The sequence below is a fragment of the Leishmania infantum genome, chromosome 24 (genome assembly GCF_000002875.2).
Source record: "Leishmania infantum JPCM5 genome chromosome 24".
Lineage (NCBI taxonomy): Eukaryota > Euglenozoa > Kinetoplastea > Trypanosomatida > Trypanosomatidae > Leishmania > Leishmania infantum.
The window spans coordinates 1-16363 of NC_009408.2; the positions used below are offsets into that span (position 1 = coordinate 1).

General features: G+C 54.9%; 7 protein-coding genes across 7 annotated transcripts; all 7 read left to right on the plus strand.

The window, feature by feature from the left end:
* Window positions 1-4519: 4519 nt before the first annotated feature.
* On the plus strand, window positions 4520-5971 carry LINJ_24_0010 (putative pyruvate dehydrogenase (lipoamide) kinase; the record flags this gene model as incomplete). The annotated part of the gene is made up of 1 exon (XM_001465828.1): window positions 4520-5971. One exon carries the CDS (start codon window positions 4520-4522, stop codon window positions 5969-5971), a length of 1452 nt encoding a protein of 483 aa, XP_001465865.1.
* Window positions 5972-6648: 677 nt separating this feature from the next.
* LINJ_24_0020 (putative clathrin coat assembly protein) lies at window positions 6649-8100 on the plus strand (the record flags this gene model as incomplete). The annotated part of the gene is made up of 1 exon (XM_001465829.1): window positions 6649-8100. One exon carries the CDS (start codon window positions 6649-6651, stop codon window positions 8098-8100), a length of 1452 nt encoding a protein of 483 aa, XP_001465866.1.
* Window positions 8101-8565: 465 nt separating this feature from the next.
* On the plus strand, window positions 8566-9066 carry LINJ_24_0030 (conserved hypothetical protein; the record flags this gene model as incomplete). The annotated part of the gene is made up of 1 exon (XM_001465830.1): window positions 8566-9066. One exon carries the CDS (start codon window positions 8566-8568, stop codon window positions 9064-9066), a length of 501 nt encoding a protein of 166 aa, XP_001465867.1.
* Window positions 9067-9473: 407 nt separating this feature from the next.
* On the plus strand, window positions 9474-9974 carry LINJ_24_0040 (putative 60S ribosomal protein L17; the record flags this gene model as incomplete). The annotated part of the gene is made up of 1 exon (XM_001465831.1): window positions 9474-9974. One exon carries the CDS (start codon window positions 9474-9476, stop codon window positions 9972-9974), a length of 501 nt encoding a protein of 166 aa, XP_001465868.1.
* A 454-nt stretch (window positions 9975-10428) lies between these two features.
* On the plus strand, window positions 10429-11829 carry LINJ_24_0050 (conserved hypothetical protein; the record flags this gene model as incomplete). The annotated part of the gene is made up of 1 exon (XM_001465832.1): window positions 10429-11829. The coding sequence occupies one exon, from the start codon at window positions 10429-10431 to the stop codon at window positions 11827-11829; it is 1401 nt and encodes a 466-aa protein (XP_001465869.1).
* Window positions 11830-12440: 611 nt separating this feature from the next.
* On the plus strand, window positions 12441-13643 carry LINJ_24_0060 (conserved hypothetical protein; the record flags this gene model as incomplete). The annotated part of the gene is made up of 1 exon (XM_001465833.1): window positions 12441-13643. One exon carries the CDS (start codon window positions 12441-12443, stop codon window positions 13641-13643), a length of 1203 nt encoding a protein of 400 aa, XP_001465870.1.
* A 931-nt stretch (window positions 13644-14574) lies between these two features.
* On the plus strand, window positions 14575-15894 carry LINJ_24_0070 (conserved hypothetical protein; the record flags this gene model as incomplete). The annotated part of the gene is made up of 1 exon (XM_001465834.1): window positions 14575-15894. The coding sequence occupies one exon, from the start codon at window positions 14575-14577 to the stop codon at window positions 15892-15894; it is 1320 nt and encodes a 439-aa protein (XP_001465871.1).
* Between the last annotated feature and the right edge of the window lie 469 nt (window positions 15895-16363).

A 16363-nucleotide genomic window follows, 5' to 3' on the forward strand; every position in this document is an offset into this window, starting at 1 on the left:
ACACCCGTTCAGCAGTACACCAGTACAACAGTACACCAGTACGCCAGTACATCAGGGCACGCACACGCCTCCCATCCTGTTTCAGACCATGTCTCCGGGCAAGGAATCACTCCGTGAAAAAAACCCTAACCATAACCCTAACCCTAACCCTAACCCTAACCCTAACCCTAACCCTAACCCTAACCCTAACCCTGGGCCCCCGCACCCCCCCCCTCGCCCCCGCCTCGGCCCACGGCGCAGACCCACCCCACCCCCGCGCCCCAGGAATGGCCACGGCCGCGAAACAGCAGAGGGCCACGCCCCGCGTGCCGACGCAAAGAGCTTCGAAAATGGAGCAGACAGCGGCCGTCCAAGCAGCCACAAGATGGAGAACAACTAGCGCGGTGGTGCAGTCAGGCTCCCTCTGTGCGCTCACCTCTGTCACAGAGGCAAGGCGCACAACCACACAACACGGGGCAGCCAAGCATCTGCAGAGGGGTATGGCAGATCGCGCAGGCACAACCACGAGGGCACCACAGGCCGCTACAACAAGCAAACATCATAGGAAAATCTCAGAGCAGCACAGGTGGCACAAAAAGGAGTCACATCCCTCATTCCGGTGTCCTCCAAGGGCTTTCCACAGCTACCAGTCATGTGAAGAGCGGCTGGGGCGCACGGTTCGGACCACAGACAAGGCACCCATAGGAGGAGCGAGGACCGGCCGCTGGATGCCACAGACGGTGAGAGCCATGGGCACTGCCGACGTGGGTGCCACAGGCGCACACACCCACCCGTGAGCTCACAGGCAGGGCGTTGCGGCGCACCAGTCTCGGCACCAGCCCCACTTGACGGCCTTCATTCACGCGCCGCACGCAAGCCCATTGACGACACGTTGTTTTCACACTGGAAGCACCAGTAAGCCAGACCGACTGGCGTTACGGCCGCCTTCACCACAAGCAACTAAACAAATGCGAAGCCCAGGGTGCTTCAGCGCGACACACCCTAGCCCACCAACTCTGTGACGGACACCCCACCAAAAAGGCAGGGGAAGAGAGGCGTCAAAGCCGCCAGCGCAGCTGCGTTCCACAAGGGAAGCGAACGAATCTCCTGAACGCCAAGCCCCCGCACACGAGGACTAATGCAGCAGCCACGCCCCCGCAAGCGGCAACGAGAGCCAGCGGCAGTCGAAAGCCATCCTGATGAGCAGGAAGGTTCGCTTGTTGGTGGCCCAGCATGGACCGCGAGCATGGGGCGCATTACATGGTAGTCGGCGGGGTCGAGTCCCTGCCGCATTACGGCACCACGGAACCGACTACTCGAGAGAAAGGCAAACGTCGCGCATCTTGTACAGCTTCTCGGCGGTAGCGCACGCAACGGTGGCAAGCGCGCCGTGGAGGAACCCGTGTCGACGTGGTTTCTGTGTCTATCGCGCATAAAAAGGTCATCTAACTGGCTCTCGTCACAACTGTGGCCTTGCATGCTCGTTCGTGGGCAAGGAAATCGCATTGATGCAATGCTGCCGCGGTCACACGAGCGTTGGCAACGACGCTGAGAAGCTCGCAATATGTGCGTTGTGAGAGCGGACACCAGCCGCATAGCTTACAGGGACTGCTGTCGTCCCAAAACGCCGAAACCATACCCTATCATCCACACCGCGGGTGCCGCAGCTACGATCCTTGGGCGCGGGGTCCTTTTGGTGCCCTAGATGGATTGGTGCACGGAGCGAGCTCTAATCTTTGCTGCGTCGACTCAGCAGCTTGCAGGAAGAAATGAGGCAGGGCAAGATATAGTGAGACGCACTGTCTCATGCGGCGGCGGATGGTTTGTCATAAACACCTGGGATTGCGGCGCGTTGCTGCGACGGCACTGAAACTGCGGTTGTTTCCGTGAAGGTGGTCGTGGGTTGGTGCGTGAAAGAAGCAAACAAGCGACCAAGGCGGACGAAGGTCGTAAGGCTTCTGAGCTGCGTGATGTGCGGAGAACGCTGACCACCATTGCCAGCGACAGACTTGCAGCGGCTGCGCGAGGTGTGGACGTGTTTGTTCTTGAATGGTGGTTGGGGGGGGGGGGGGGCTCTAGGTTTCGCGTGTTTTGCCGACTTTCGGCGTGGCCGAGCCCAGTGGAGCCGGTGGGGGTCCACGGGCGTCTATGGCGCCACGGTCCGGAAAACCCCAGGGGGCTGCTGAATAAAATTGGCAGCGAGGAGGGGGTAGTGGTGGCCAGCAGGTTCGGAGGAAGAGTGCGGGCGGAAAGCTTCATGGCGGCTGACGTGGGTGCACCGCCTATGTGTCTGCACAGAGCATCTATGATGTGCTGGCGGTGACTTGAGGTGAGGCAACTTGTGTGATCGATTTTTCGGCGCTTTTATAATGGTAGCAGAAAACAGTGAAAACGGTGAAGGGTGTGGGAAAGAATGGGGGTACAAGTATATCGCTCTCATGGAAATCACCTTCAGCAATCAAAAAGGGAGAGAACGATTTCACAAAATAAGGGCATGATGATGCATTCCAATACATGCGCCTCGTTCTTCCCAGCTGGCGAGTTTTCTATCACTGATCAAGAATATACCAAGCTGCTATGCTTCGCCTTAATCTCACGATAATACTACGCAAGAATACGAAGACCTACCTTTTTTTTCCCTCCATTCAAGGATTCCTGTCTCTTCATTGTAGTAGCCCTGCACTACGCCTCGCATGGTTGATGACAAGCCACGAGACGGCCTGTCTGCAAGAGTATGTTTGAAACGAATGTAGACAAATGCGAGGAGCACGCCCAGGATACGGAGAAGTGTATCCATGCGTGCAATATCCACTGTCCCCGTCATACGCTGCGGGAAGTCTCCTCTGACGAATTCCAAATGTGATGTGTGTCTCACCCAAAATATGTGAATGCACGGCAACGTGCGCGGCAAAGGGCCGAATAACCTAACCCTACGGTCCGTGCTTCAACCTACGTCAGCGCCTATGGCGTAGAACCGCCGTTGTGACCAGCTGCGCCAGCCTCGCCACCTTCAGCAAACAAAGCAGCCAATCAGCCAGGCAATTGCGCAACTGTAACCATATTCACCGTCGGAGCCTCCCTCTTCCCTGGCACGAAGCACGGCGCGTTGTCCTTCCGTCGATTCGGCAAATCGGTGGCCTGCCCCAAAGGCAGTCCTGGGACACCCATCCTTTTGACAGAGCCATGCAATCAGGCTCGGGTTATCCACACTCATGGCACTGAGCCCCTGCTTCGGGTTTATGATTGCGCACCGCGGCACGCAAGTACTTCATCGGGAGCTTCATTGGGTTGATTCTCGTGTTGCTCCGCGAAGACCAGTGGTGCCACTTGCGAAAAGCCGTTCTTGCATGTATAAGCGAGCAATCGCTCCACCGCGGCACTGTCCGCCCGGGCTATTCCGTGTCAAATGGCTAGGGAGCTTGACAGCGTTGCAGACAAACAACATGAGCGAATGTAGCGCCGTCTCGAATCCCTCATGAGGCGCTATCAGGCCCCTGGGTAATTTCTTGCGCAAGAACCGACTCTGCAGTCTTGCCCGACAAATCAGTGTATGTGCCTCCCCACGTCTTCACGTCCGTGAGAGCAAGCGCGCCCTCCACACCGTTGGCTTCCTCGCGCTTTGTAAGACTTTCTTGGTCAGAAGAATGCGTCCAAAACCCGCTCTCACGTCTCTGTAGGGTTAGCGGTACCTTGTCAGCTTCGTGGTGCAGCTTGAGAATAACAGACGTCTGACTGAGAAAGGTCTCCTCCACGTTCCCCAGTTTGTTTGCCAAGCGCATCACCTCGACAGCAGGACGCCACCAAACTCATCGAGGGTCGTCTTCGCTGTGTTGTCACCCTCATCCACGGCCGCCACAGCTTGTGGAGTGGCCTCGACTAACGGTTCCAAATGTGCTGTATGCTGGAATGAGGATATTCATGTCTTTCTCCAAGACTGAGACTTGAGTGGCTAGCTGTCCATCCTTCGTACAGATCTGGCCCCCTGTTAGCCTTTCCATTGTGGCTTTCTCTTCACCGAAGCGACGGTTGAACTGATGTAATTTACTTTAAACATCAACTCGATTGTTTCTCTCTTCCAGTAGAGCTCAAAAAATACCTTTTGTGTTTTTGGCGACGTAAACTTGCGAGAAGACACACGGTGACGTTTGTGAATGTGCAGAAGGAGGCACTAAAAGCCACTGGTGCACTCCAGATCTGAGATGCGCAGGGGTGCAAGAAAGGGAGAAACGAATGTTTTATCGAATGATCCTATTGTACTGGAGGAAAGTATATGAACTTGGTCGTCATGATCATATGGTTCTTGCCGGCCATCACGCAGTCAATTATGTCACAAGGTTGGGCAAAAAAAAAGATTTGGAAATGGCTCATCTGCATGCCAAATGCAGACGACTTCTGTCTAGTGGCCCTTCGCGTAAGCCGCACTGAAGCGTGTGCTGTGCGCAAGTGTCATTTTATCATTGGCAGTGAGGAACTCATACACGCTGCCTACTGTCGTGCGTGAAGGGATACTTTCTGTGTCCCTTGTCGGTGTCGCTATATCATGTCTCGACCCTGTTTACTTCTACTTGGTATTGACGTTGTCTTTGCTCACATTTCGGGTAGCTGCATCAATCACGTAGGGAGAGCAGATTTAGTGATGCTTCGTCGAGGCTTTTGCCGCAGTATCCCGCTCTTGGGACCTACCTTCACAGAGCTTGTGGAGCGGCTGGACTCCTTTGAGAAGGAGTTCATCGAGTGGAAGGCGTTTCGCAAAGCGGTCGAGTCAACGTCGCCGAAGGTCACTGAAGCGGCGAAAGAGATTATCGCGGAGAGCATGAAGGAGGTGAAGACGAGCAAGGTCAACTTAGAAAATCCGCTGACGCCTGAAGAGTTCACGGAGTTGAACCAGTTTTACGCCAAGCAGAAGGTGAAGGATATATTCTTCGAGAACTTGCTCTATATCAACACACCGAATGATTTGATGCAGCATTCGGAGACCGTTTTTCGACAGTACCTTGTGCGCATTGCCCGCCGGGTACGCCACTTGAACCATGCACCGTACGGCCTTTCACAAATGCCGGGGATCCAAATGCTGAAGAAGTGGTACCAGTGGAGCTTTCACGACGTTCGCAGCACTCCAGTTCCAACGACCCGAGACGAATGCTACCGGTGCGACCGCATGGTGCGCCGCGTTTTCCTCCGCCACTACAACGTGAGCTCTCTCATCACCGATGGTATGGTGGAGTTTGCCAGCCGCGAGGGATGGACGCATGTAGACGAAGAGGTGATGCGCACATATGATGAGCTGCAGAACTTTTTCGAAGCATTTTGCCTGGGTCGCGTCCGACTTCGCTTTTTGGTAGGCAATTATATGTACCTTTCAACCAAAATCCTCGGTGTCTCGAAGGAGGAGTACGCCGTGAATGATCCAGACGGGCTCACAGTGCCAATTTTTTTCGATCATAATGCGGAAGACTTTGTTGGGCAGATATGCAAGAAATGCTCTCTGCTGGTGCTCACAAAGTGCGCGATCAAAGAAGCACAGGCGAGTTATGATGCGGAGATCGAGCTAAAACTGGCGGGGGATCCTAATTTGGTCTTTGTTGGGATACCGTATATCACGTACGACATCATTTGCGCGATGCTCGAGGACGCCGTGTCTGCCAACGTAGATCGCCAGGAGCGGACAGGCAAGGCGTGCACAAAAATCGAAGTCACGCTTGCGCAGTGGCCGACAAACAAGCGCTTTGTTCTGCGTATATCGGATACGGCGGGCGGGATGACTTTACGCCAGGCTTCGAAGCAGCTGTCCTGCTGGTCTCTTTACAGAAACATCCAGGGTCATAATCAGGATACGATTTCGACGTGGACCTCGAGTCCGATTCGGCTACCTTATGCGTATAACGCCGCTCGCGTGATTGGTGGGAACATCACCCTGGCGTCCATTGAAGGCTACGGGACGGATCGGCAGCTTTATCTGCCGTCCACAGGACTTGCTGGTGTGTCTCTGTGATGCTGCGGAGCACCGGAATGAGGGGGGTGAGGCCACCACAGCCTATGCGTTTGAGCGGTGCCGGTGCCTCATTTCGTTTTTCGTCACGCTTTTACGCGGGCCGTTTTTCCATGTGCGTTCTCTATCTCTTAACCGACTGCTTCTGTTACCGTTTTGTTGTTTTTATCGTAGTAGGCGCCGGCTATTGTCGGTGGAGCCTGACTCTCTTTTTTTTTGTTGTGGAGGTGTGATTTTTCGTTCGCTGAGGTGCATGAAAGTGTCTGGATTTCTCGCCTCTGTCGAAGGTGGCTTGCTACTCTCGTTATATACCATCCTCTAGTGCGTGCAGTCACGTTGACAAGGAAGAACGAATAGGTGAAAAAATTATCTGACTGCGGGGCTGAATATATGCAGACACTGATTTTGAGCGATGCTCTGCAGCGGCTTCTGCTACCAGTGTGGTAGCGCCTGTACTCAGTGAAGCATCTCCCTACTCGTAGCTTCTCTCATCCATGGAGTACGCTGCTTCGTAAATGTCTACGTGAGCGCTTTTTCGTCTTCAAACGCCTCCCGCTTTTCTCGCTTGATTTGCAGTCGGGTACGCCGTCACGAATTCGCACCGTGTAGTTGACACACACGCAGCAGAATAGCGTTTGCTCTCTTTTTTTCTCTTGTCGCTGAATAAAAGAAACGGAAAGATGAACAGTACAGATACAAAGCAGAGTGCCGGCTACTTTAAGGAAAAGGCGACGATCGGCTTGAGCACCTTCAGTGGTGATGAAATAGTAAAGGCTATTTTGAAGACTACCAGCCATCTTCTGAAGGCACCGAAGGAAAAGTACATGCAGAAGCTGCTGGCGGCTTCGTACGGGCAGTATGGATCTGGATTGAGAGAGGGGCTTCCGCTCAATGAGTTCATTGTCCGCGAGCTGGAGAAGCGATCTCACACGCACAACTGGATTGTAGTGCTGAAGACGATGGTCTCTTTTCATCGGCTGATGTGTGATGCGTCGGACAATATGGTGGAAACGATCTGCTGCTACAGACATGTGTTTAAACCCTCAAAAATCAAGAACCTGGCTGACACCGCCGACGGGGCTGGGCAAGCGTATTTTATTACTCAGTACATGACCTATCTGGAGGAGCGCTGTCTTATGCAGAGTGCTCTCGGGAAGGGTCGGCGCATTGAGATTCGTGAGTTTGAGGAGTACCTGGAGACGCTGAATTCAAACTCGCTGCGGCCGGTGTTTGAAATTCTGCTTCGACTCTTCGAGGCGGTGCCAGAAGTCGAGTACCGTGAGGCTGTGGTGAACAACTTTTGCACCATGGAGGCGTATCAGCTGCTGATCCGGGACGGAAAGCAACTCTTTCAGCACTTGGCGAAGCGTGTGATCTTTGTACTCGATGGATTTGAGGAGTTTTCGCTGCCTGAGAAGCGGTGCTGGTTTGACCTGTACCGCAGATATGCCAGTGCATTTGTTTCTGTCAAGCAGTACTTCGATTCCATTTTGTGTTCCTCGCGCGTTTTTCTGGAGCCAGTGCCGCAGTTAAAGCCGCTACCGGAGTCCTTGCTGACTCGTTTGGAGGGTGACATACGCGCCAGTGAAATGGCAAAGGAGCGACCGTGCACGCTGGAGAGCCTCGGTATTTGCAGCAGCGAGGATTCGCGCGTTGATACAAAGGATGAGAAGATTCCACCGCCGCGCCCGCCAGAGCCGGCTGTGGTAAAGCAGCCGGAAGCTGTCACCACTAGCACGCCAGCGGCACCGGCGTTTTCATTGGATGACCTTTTTGTGCTGAATCAGGAGCCAACGAAGCCAGTGCAGCCTTCTTCCTGTCCTGCCTCTTGGACACCTGCACCACCGGCGGCCACGTCGTTCCAGCAGGGCTCCGAGCAATTTCAGTGGGAAGCTGGCGTGCCGCAGAACTGGGGATCTGGCGGCCCTACCACCCTCCGATCAAACGCGTCGCCACCAGGGCCGTCGCCGCCGCATGCTTTTTCAGGCGGTGCACCACCGCCTGCTGGAGAAGGCGCTCTGTACCCTCTGGTGCAATCGCCGTCGAAGCAGCCGCCGCCGCCGGTGCACTTCAAGAAGCCGGCGGATCCGTTTAAGGACTTGTACGATAGCTGCCACTTGGAATCCAAGTAGTCACTGATTTTCGAAGGAGAACGCTGTTTTTGGGAGTATGCTCTCTCTGGATGCCGTCCGTCGCCGCAGGCGTGTCGTGCTTGCTGTTTGACGCGGTTCTGCGGAAATGCGAGAAAAGGGATGCCAAGGGTTTCCTGTATTACGGTCCTCATTCTATCATCCTTTTCGACACTCTTCGGGGGTTCTTTTATCTTGCTGTACTCTTGCGAAAAGTTACTGTTATGAAGGATAAAATGAAGCGACAGAAAAGGTAGGATAGAGTACCTTGGTAGTAAAGGAGACTTGCGCAGAATGAATGCGACGAACCCTCTCTGTGGCGCCATCGTGCACATTGTTGCGTCTGGAAGTGGACGATGGCTTTTCGCGTCCTCATCATTTTCCCCTTTTCTTACACTCTCGCTTTGGATCTGTTGCGAACGGATCTGCTTTGCCTTCTCTTAGTACGTCTCACGAGTCTGTTAGGAAATGAGAGTGCTTTGTCTTCGGCCTCTGGCAGCTTTGCCTGCTGGCTTGGCGGCTCGGTTCTACGGCGGGGAGGGTGGAGCACGACCTCCTGCGGGTGGGCGATATCCGCGGGGTGGTGGCCCTCCGCATCCGGACCGACGGAAGGTGCCCACGGAGCCACAGATCGTTGCCCGCCTCATCACATTTTTCCCGCGTATCAACACATTTGTTCCGATCAGCCGATGGGCCGCTGCACTTCCAGATGACCTGCGAGAGGCATTGGTCCCGTACGGAGGTCTCGGTGCCTTTGCCAGCGCGCAGAGCAACTTTTTCATGATTCGGAAGGAGAATGGCGTTACCGTGGCGTCGCTCTCAGCGATGGGGGCAGAGCTAGCAATGGAGCACGAACGAAAGGAAAAACAAGAGCAGAAGCGTGTGGAGAAGCTCAATCAGAGGAGAGAGAACTTTGCGCAGCGCGGCCGTAGCTTTCCACCGTCCCGAGGCGGCCCGCCGCGGAAATAGTGGTTTCACAACTTTGGCCGTCATCGAGGTGGGTGACAACTTAGAGGCGCTTTGCGTGTGTACGCGTGCGTTTCCTGTTTTGCGTGTTGTGTGCTTCTTGTTGTGAAGATGTGAATGCTAAATGTGTTATGCTACCGCGAGAAAATACATGACGGATAGGCGGCTGGTTTTGTGCTGGCGCCGTGATGAGCGAAGGCATCGTAGTAGGAGGTGAGGTGTGCTCGCTGTTCTGGGTTTTTTCTGCCCTCTTCTCGTGTGATGATGTCAACTGCAGCTGATGTCGCCCGTTTTCAATCCATCACGCCTTTGGACCCCCTTCTCACTTTTTGTCTGAATCTTGCTGTTTCTTTTCTGGCACCATGCACGCAACGACAAAAACGATTCGGTTGCCAGGTCGGTTCGAAATCATGACGCACTACTCCCGAAAGCCGCAGGTGTCGTCGAAGAGCGCCAAGGCGAAGGTTAGCGACCTCCGCTGCCACTACAAGAACACCTTCGAGACCGCAAATGTGATCAACGGCATGCCGCTTCGCAAGGCTCAGCAGCTTTACCGTCAGGTGCTCGCCAAGACCCGCTGCATCCCGTTCAAGCGCTACAACGGCAAGATCGGCCGCACCGCTCAGGCGAAGGAGTGGGGCCAGACCAAGGGCCGCTGGCCGCGTAAGTCCGTCGTAGCGATGATGTCGCTGCTCAAGAACGCCGAGGCCAACGCCATCGAGAAGGGTCTTGACCCCAACCAGATGGTCATCAAGCACGTCCAGGTGGACCAGGCTGCCCGCATGCGCCGCCGCACGTACCGTGCCCACGGTCGCATCACGCCGTACATGTGCAGCCCCTGCCACGTGCAGCTGTTCATGTCGGAGAAGAAGGAGCGCGTCCCGACCCCGAAGAGCGCCCCCAAGAAGTGAGCGCTGCACGCATGAATTCACAGGCCAACATTCTGTTCTGATTTTGGTTTTATGGGATCGAAAAAGAGAACAACGTTAAGGATGACAGACGGAGTTGCGCTGCAGGTGTAGGTATATTTTCTTATGGGGCGATGCACCGAGAAAGCTGAGCGTCTTCATCTCACACGCTGAAGAGCAAGAAAGCCTGATCGTCCGCGCGCTGCTCCTGTTTTACAATGAACTCGTGAGTTAGCAGATTTACCTTTTCGGCTGTCGTCCCTCTTCACTCCCCAGAGTGCTGCTCAACTTCCGCATGTCTTCTTTTTTTTTCGTCTCTTGACACGGCATCTTTACGCTTCAAATTGCGTTTCTGGTGACATTCACTGCTTGCCACAAAGTATCCGAAGAATTTAGCTGCACGTTCTTCCACAGAGCAGGTTGCTGCGTTCTAAAAGTAGGCGAGGATGCGCTCAGAATGATTCGATGGGCCGCAGTTCTGCGTTGTGGTTCTCATGGCGTGCGCGAGGATCGCCAGGCCCTGGCGCGCCATCACTTGAATCTTCTTGACAAGCGTCACTGGGAACTGACAACGCCGTCTCGGGCGCTGCCGGTGGTGGAGGTGTTGATCCGTTCCGGTGTTCTGATGGACAGGCTTGAAAAAAGCAGCACCAAGCCCCTGGCGAACTTGACTCCATCCATGACAAAAAAGGAGCGCGGTTTGGTGCAGAAGCTCTCCCGCATGCTTCACCAAACCTCGCCACCTACGGCACGCCACGTATCCAGGAATGCAATGGAGGTGGACGAGGCGGTTCGTGCCGCGTATTCTTCGGCATGCGCAACCGGAGCGTGCACGCTCGATGTGGTAGTCGACCTGGCTTTCGTCCGACACCTTCGATTTCCTTCGTCTGCGCTGATGCTGCTGGAGCTGGTGGAATCGCGATGCATGAAAGTGTGCTGGACAAGAGGGAAACCGTGCCTCTCCAAGGAGGTGCTAGACTCCATTTGCGACCTCTTTGCCGAACACGAGCAGTCACTGGACTTCAGGGCAACGTGGTGGTTGCTCTCGCTGCTGGGCGGTGGTACCCAGGCCAGCGACTCCCCGATCACACTGTCTGCTGGAAAGCGGCTCTTTCGGCTCTGTGTGCGCCGCATTCATTACCTGCTTCCTGACCTGCCACTCGAAGATCTACTCCTCGCGTATGTACAGCTTGCACGCATCGAGGGCTACGAGAAGCCGTTCATTGTTCTTGGCGAGATTGAGAGGCTGGCCCTCGCCACCTCGTCAGATGAATACACAGCTGTAAGCACCAACGTGCTCTTGCGGTTTATGACGATGCCGTTCGCGATGCGGCACACCGATTTGAATCTGCGCCTGTGTGCCGGCTGGAGTGCGGCTTCGAGGATAACAGAATTTACGCAGGAGGAGTGTCTCGCTGCGTTCGCAATCGTTGCCGCGCTGCATGAGGGCTTCTCTGCTGAAAGTGCAGCCGCGGTTGCGGCACTTCGGGACTGGGAGACGCTGCACGACGCGCTTTTCGCACAGGTATTCTTTGTTGCGCATGAGATGACGGCGGCCGACTGCTTTCGCATCCTTGACCAGTCGGAGTTGATCAATATATCGGGCTGGGGCATCACCGTGCCGCAAATGCTGCTTGAGAAGCTTAAGAAGAGAATCGTGTCGGAGTGCATGCACTATGCCATGGATGAATGCCGTGTTCCTGAGGCAGCGGAGCTGCTGCTGCGGGTTGCGCTTGCGCTGCAGGCGTTGATGCAGCGCTACACAGTGCTGCCGAGCAACGCGGCCGACGAGCACGCTGTTGCTGAGTGCATTCTTCTTCTGGAACGCTGTATCACAGCGTTCCCACCTCACGGTTGAGGGATGTGACTTGGGGACGCATACAGTCGCGACATGTGCGGTGCAGTGCGCCGGCCGTTTCATGCTTTGTACCGTGTGGCGTCAAGTGAGCAGCTGCTGTCGTGCTTGCTTTCATCTTGTGCTGCAGTTTTGTTCTACACCGATAGAGTTCTTCCGTTGAAGGCGCCCCCCCCCCTCCCTTCACACGTCTATTTCAGCTGAAATGATGAAGAGGAAGGCGTTTAGAAAAGTGTGCTGTGCGAGCAGGACGCAGATGTGCACGTACACCAGTGTGCGCGTAGGCTGACGCCGGCGCAGTAGCGTGGTCCACAAAACCACAAGCTGGAAGTGTCGTGCGTGCAGCGGCTTCTTTCGGAGATGCTGACCCTTGCTCGTTTGCCGCGATACTGTGTTGCAGCGCGTATGTTTCTCACTCCCTCTCTCCGGCAATGCCATATTCTTTTGTGGCCCCTCCTCCACTGCCTTTGCCTCATTGTGTTCTCTCTTTCTTGCTCTTTTCGTAGTCCGTTTCGACGCCGTCCACTTGTGCACTGCATCACCAGCGGTGCAATACGCGGCTGTCTTTTCTGTGTTGTCCATTTTCTGCGTTTCACTAGCGGCGAAAAGTGGTCATGCCTTATTCTCCGCTATTTGCTGCGCTCATCCTATTTGTCGTGTCGTTGGGTTTCGCCAATGGCGACAGCTCGTTCAACTTTGAAGCTCAGGTTATCTTAGAAAACGCTACAGTAAACTCTGACTTCGTTGTGACGACCGGCTTCACCGAACTCATCACAACCGCGCTCCAGAATGTGGCCAACCCGCCATCGCCCCTGAGAACGGTGGTGCAGGCTGTGCCGCCTCACTTGGTGATCATGCTTAGCATGTGGTACACCGGAGAGCCCGAGTCTGTACAGACGGCAATCAGCAATATTAACAAGACCTACACCAAATGGGCAAGCGGTGACACCCTCGCCGTGAGCGGGGCGTTGAGCCACACCTGCTTGACAAATATCGGCCAACAGCCAACGTTCATAAACTACACAAACAGTTGCAGCTCCTGGGACGCGCTCCTCCCACCAAGCAGCAATCAAACGTGCTGGCGGAACTTGTCCCTCACGTTCTACACCGCAGTCACCAGCCAATCCGACCCCCGCGCCAGCCTCCAGTCTTCTCTCTGCAGCTTTCTTCCCACTGACTGTGGGCTTATTACCTACGGCGACTTGACAAGGACACAAGTCACTATCAGCGACTCAGTTGTTACTGTCAACGTCATGCCATTCACTGTCATGTCCGAAAACCGCGAGGCGACGCTGGCGACGCTTGTAACGTACGCCCAATACGCCTCAGTGCTGGTTGAGCACAACATCGTATACATTTTAGCCAACGGAGTGCAGGTGTTTTTTCAAGGTGACCCGCAGTCGTTCTCGATTAACGGCACCTTTGAGCAGTGCGTGAAGAAGATGTGGTACCTCGTCTTTTTGATTATCCTTGTCCCATTGTTTCTCATCGTTTCATATTGTCTGTTTCAGCGCGGACGGGCATCTGGAAAGCGGAGCATCAAGAGCTCGGAGAGGGATATCCGCGCTGGTGTTCGCTTTAGCGCCGCACCGTGGGCTAACATCGGCGGCGGCTATCAGTACGGCCCTCCGCAAGGGTACGGAGGCGGCTACAATGGTGTCGGTGATGGGCAACAAGCCGGTGCTCTCTACGCGTCGCCACAAACTGCCCCGCAACGGTTTTCGGAACAGGGGTTTCAGGGCGGGCTTCAGGGTTGGGGAGGTCAACACTACGATGACCAGTACTTTGGAGGCCAACAGTATGATGTGCAGCAATAGGTTCCTCAGGAAAGCTACGAGAACCGAAACAGCCAGTTGTAGTACGGTGGAGAACAGCACGGTGGTGCAAACCAGTGTGGTGGCGACTGTGCGGGCCCTGCGTACCTGTGCTGGCTCCAAGAAAACAGTATTCTGCTGTTGCCGCTCTCTCCTACGCTTCCCACCGATTGCTCATCTTTTCTGCTTACTGTTTCTCCTTGTGAGCGACGATGCCGTGTGTGCATGCAAGTTTGCGGCTTTCTTCTACGTCGTATTTGAAATGGCTTTGCTGTTGGTGCCTATGTACTAGGCTGCTAAAGTTCTTAGATGGCTCGCTTGCTTGCGCAGAGGCCTGAATCACTTTAATTGCTTTGTTTTTGTGCTCTTCCTCCGTTGCTTTCCAGAAGCTGAAAAGTTTGACGGGATTACAGGCACGTGGATCTGTGCTCGTGCGAGTGCTGTCGTCTTTCGACTCCTCTACTGTTGCCTCTCTTCATGGTGCTTTGCAGGTGTTAGTGCTCGATCTATTGTGCTGGTCACTCACGGAGTGCGTTTCGCTCAGATTGTGAAGGAAAAAGAAAACAAGCATCTATCAGGCGGAAACGTATCCACGTGCGTGCGCGCTCACTGTGCACTACCACCTTTGCACGACCGCCGGCTTCTTGGAAAAGAAGCTTTGATCGCTCGTATGATGCAGAGTAGGCGATACACTTCATGCACAGCGCTTAGTCCAGCTGCTCAGCACTTGCTTCAGAGTACTTCAGCTTCACTTCCATTCCCTTGCTCAATTTCCACTGCTTCTCGGCCGACATGCTCCCGTGGGATGCGGGCGCTTTTTTTTCTTGCAGCTCTTCGGCAGTTATCCGTCGTGCGGAAAGACGAAAACGCGCGAGACTCTTCTTGCACATCTTTCCGAATAAGAGCTTCGTGTTGGGTTTAGGCTTTGCACCACATGAGGTGCACTCGTTTCTGGGTGTGTGGCGCGCTGAGCCACGTGCCTGAGGCAACAGGTGTGGTCAAGGACTACCAGAAGATTGATTCGCAGAGGAAGGAACTGGCGGCGCGCGAGGCAAAGAAGGAGTACGAGAGCTACCCGCTGCGCTACCAGCTCCTGGAGTGCCGGCCGGGAATGCCTCTCGCTCTGACGAAGCTGAAGTATTTGCTGGCGTGTCGCCGCACACACCCCGACGCAGGTGGGGATACCGAGTCTTTTCTGAGGGTGAGCCTGGCATACCAGGACGTGATGAAGGACTACGGCGTGGAGACGGTCGACAATAAGATCGTCAACTTGGGGAACTTCCAGTCCGATGATCATGAGGCGCAAAACTACCTGGAGGCACGGGCCAGCATTAGCTCGTACATCCCCATCTCGACACTCGAGGATCACATTAGACAAATCGAGGAGATTCAGAGACGACTTGGAGACGAACTTTCGGAGAAGCTGACGTCAAATAGCGATGAGGCGATGTGGCTACTGGAGGACATTGAGGACTTCATGGAGCAAACAGGCCTCAAAACAGTCAAGCTTCGTGTGCTTGAGAACGGCAAGGTGCGAGTGAGCGATGCGCAGGTGCTCACGGATGGCACTGAGAGACCGCTGTTCCTTGAAGACGGAGAAGCGCCGCCGGAGCGGCGCATTCCTGCTAGCACCACCGGCGCGGAGACAGCATGCGTAAATAGTGCCTCAAAGAATGCGTTTTCCGCGGACGCACCGTCGAACCCGGCAAAGGAGGCGCCTCAGTCAAGCGAGGAGACGCTGCACGAAGCAGAGGTCTCCAGATCGGACATTGATATTTTGAATGAAAAGAACACCCTGCAGGACAGACAAGATGTGGCAGGGGTGGCCGCGCGGACAGCCACAGAGGTCATGAACAACACGGAGGAAGTGAAGCAGATGAAGCTGGAGGCATCTGTGCTATATGTGTTTTTCGTTTCGCTGATGACGCTTGTTTACGTGTACATTGAGGGGGCGATGCGGGCAAAACGTCAGGCAAGCTCACGCCCGGAGACTATGGAACACGTCACGAGCGACACGATGCTTCCGTGGTGGGGTAACGACGCCGAGTATGAGAGCCAGGTCAAGCGCATTTTCGTGGACGAGTGGAGAAAGGCACGTGCGTCGTCGCGCAGGGCGCAGACGTTTCAGGATGGCGTTGCTCGCGAGTCCCTGGACGAGGAGACTAAGCGCGAGATGGATTTGAAAATCTTCACCGTCACTGCAGAAAAGCTGCGCGCCATGCGTGACAATGCAGAGAAGCACCACGTCCGCTAGGACGCACACCGCATTCTCGATTTCCTTTGCCATTTGCGGATTCTCTACCTAAGCGGTGCGTGCTTCTCCCTGTGGGGAGTTCTCGCAGTGAGTTACCCTTGCAGGCTCAGGGGACGAGTGTGCCTGTTGCGCGCGGCCCTGGTGGCGATGCGAACCTTGTGCTTGTGTGCACATAGGGCGGCACCGCAATCTCATTACTGTAGTTTGTGTTTTCGCACTGCTCACACAATGCCTTTTGGCCGTTTTTCCAGCCCGGTGATGCTGCTACGCTCAGCTGTCTCTCCTGTTGGCCGTCTGAATGGCACCCCTGCCGAACCCGCAGACATCTTCTGAGAACACGTAGTGAACGAGCGAAGATTGCTAAACAAGGAGCACAGCGACGAACACAACAAGAAGCGCTTTTTTCCTTTGCCCTCTGTTGTATGCTCACTGCTGCACCTGCGTTCTAGAGACGTGCGTCAAAGGCTTG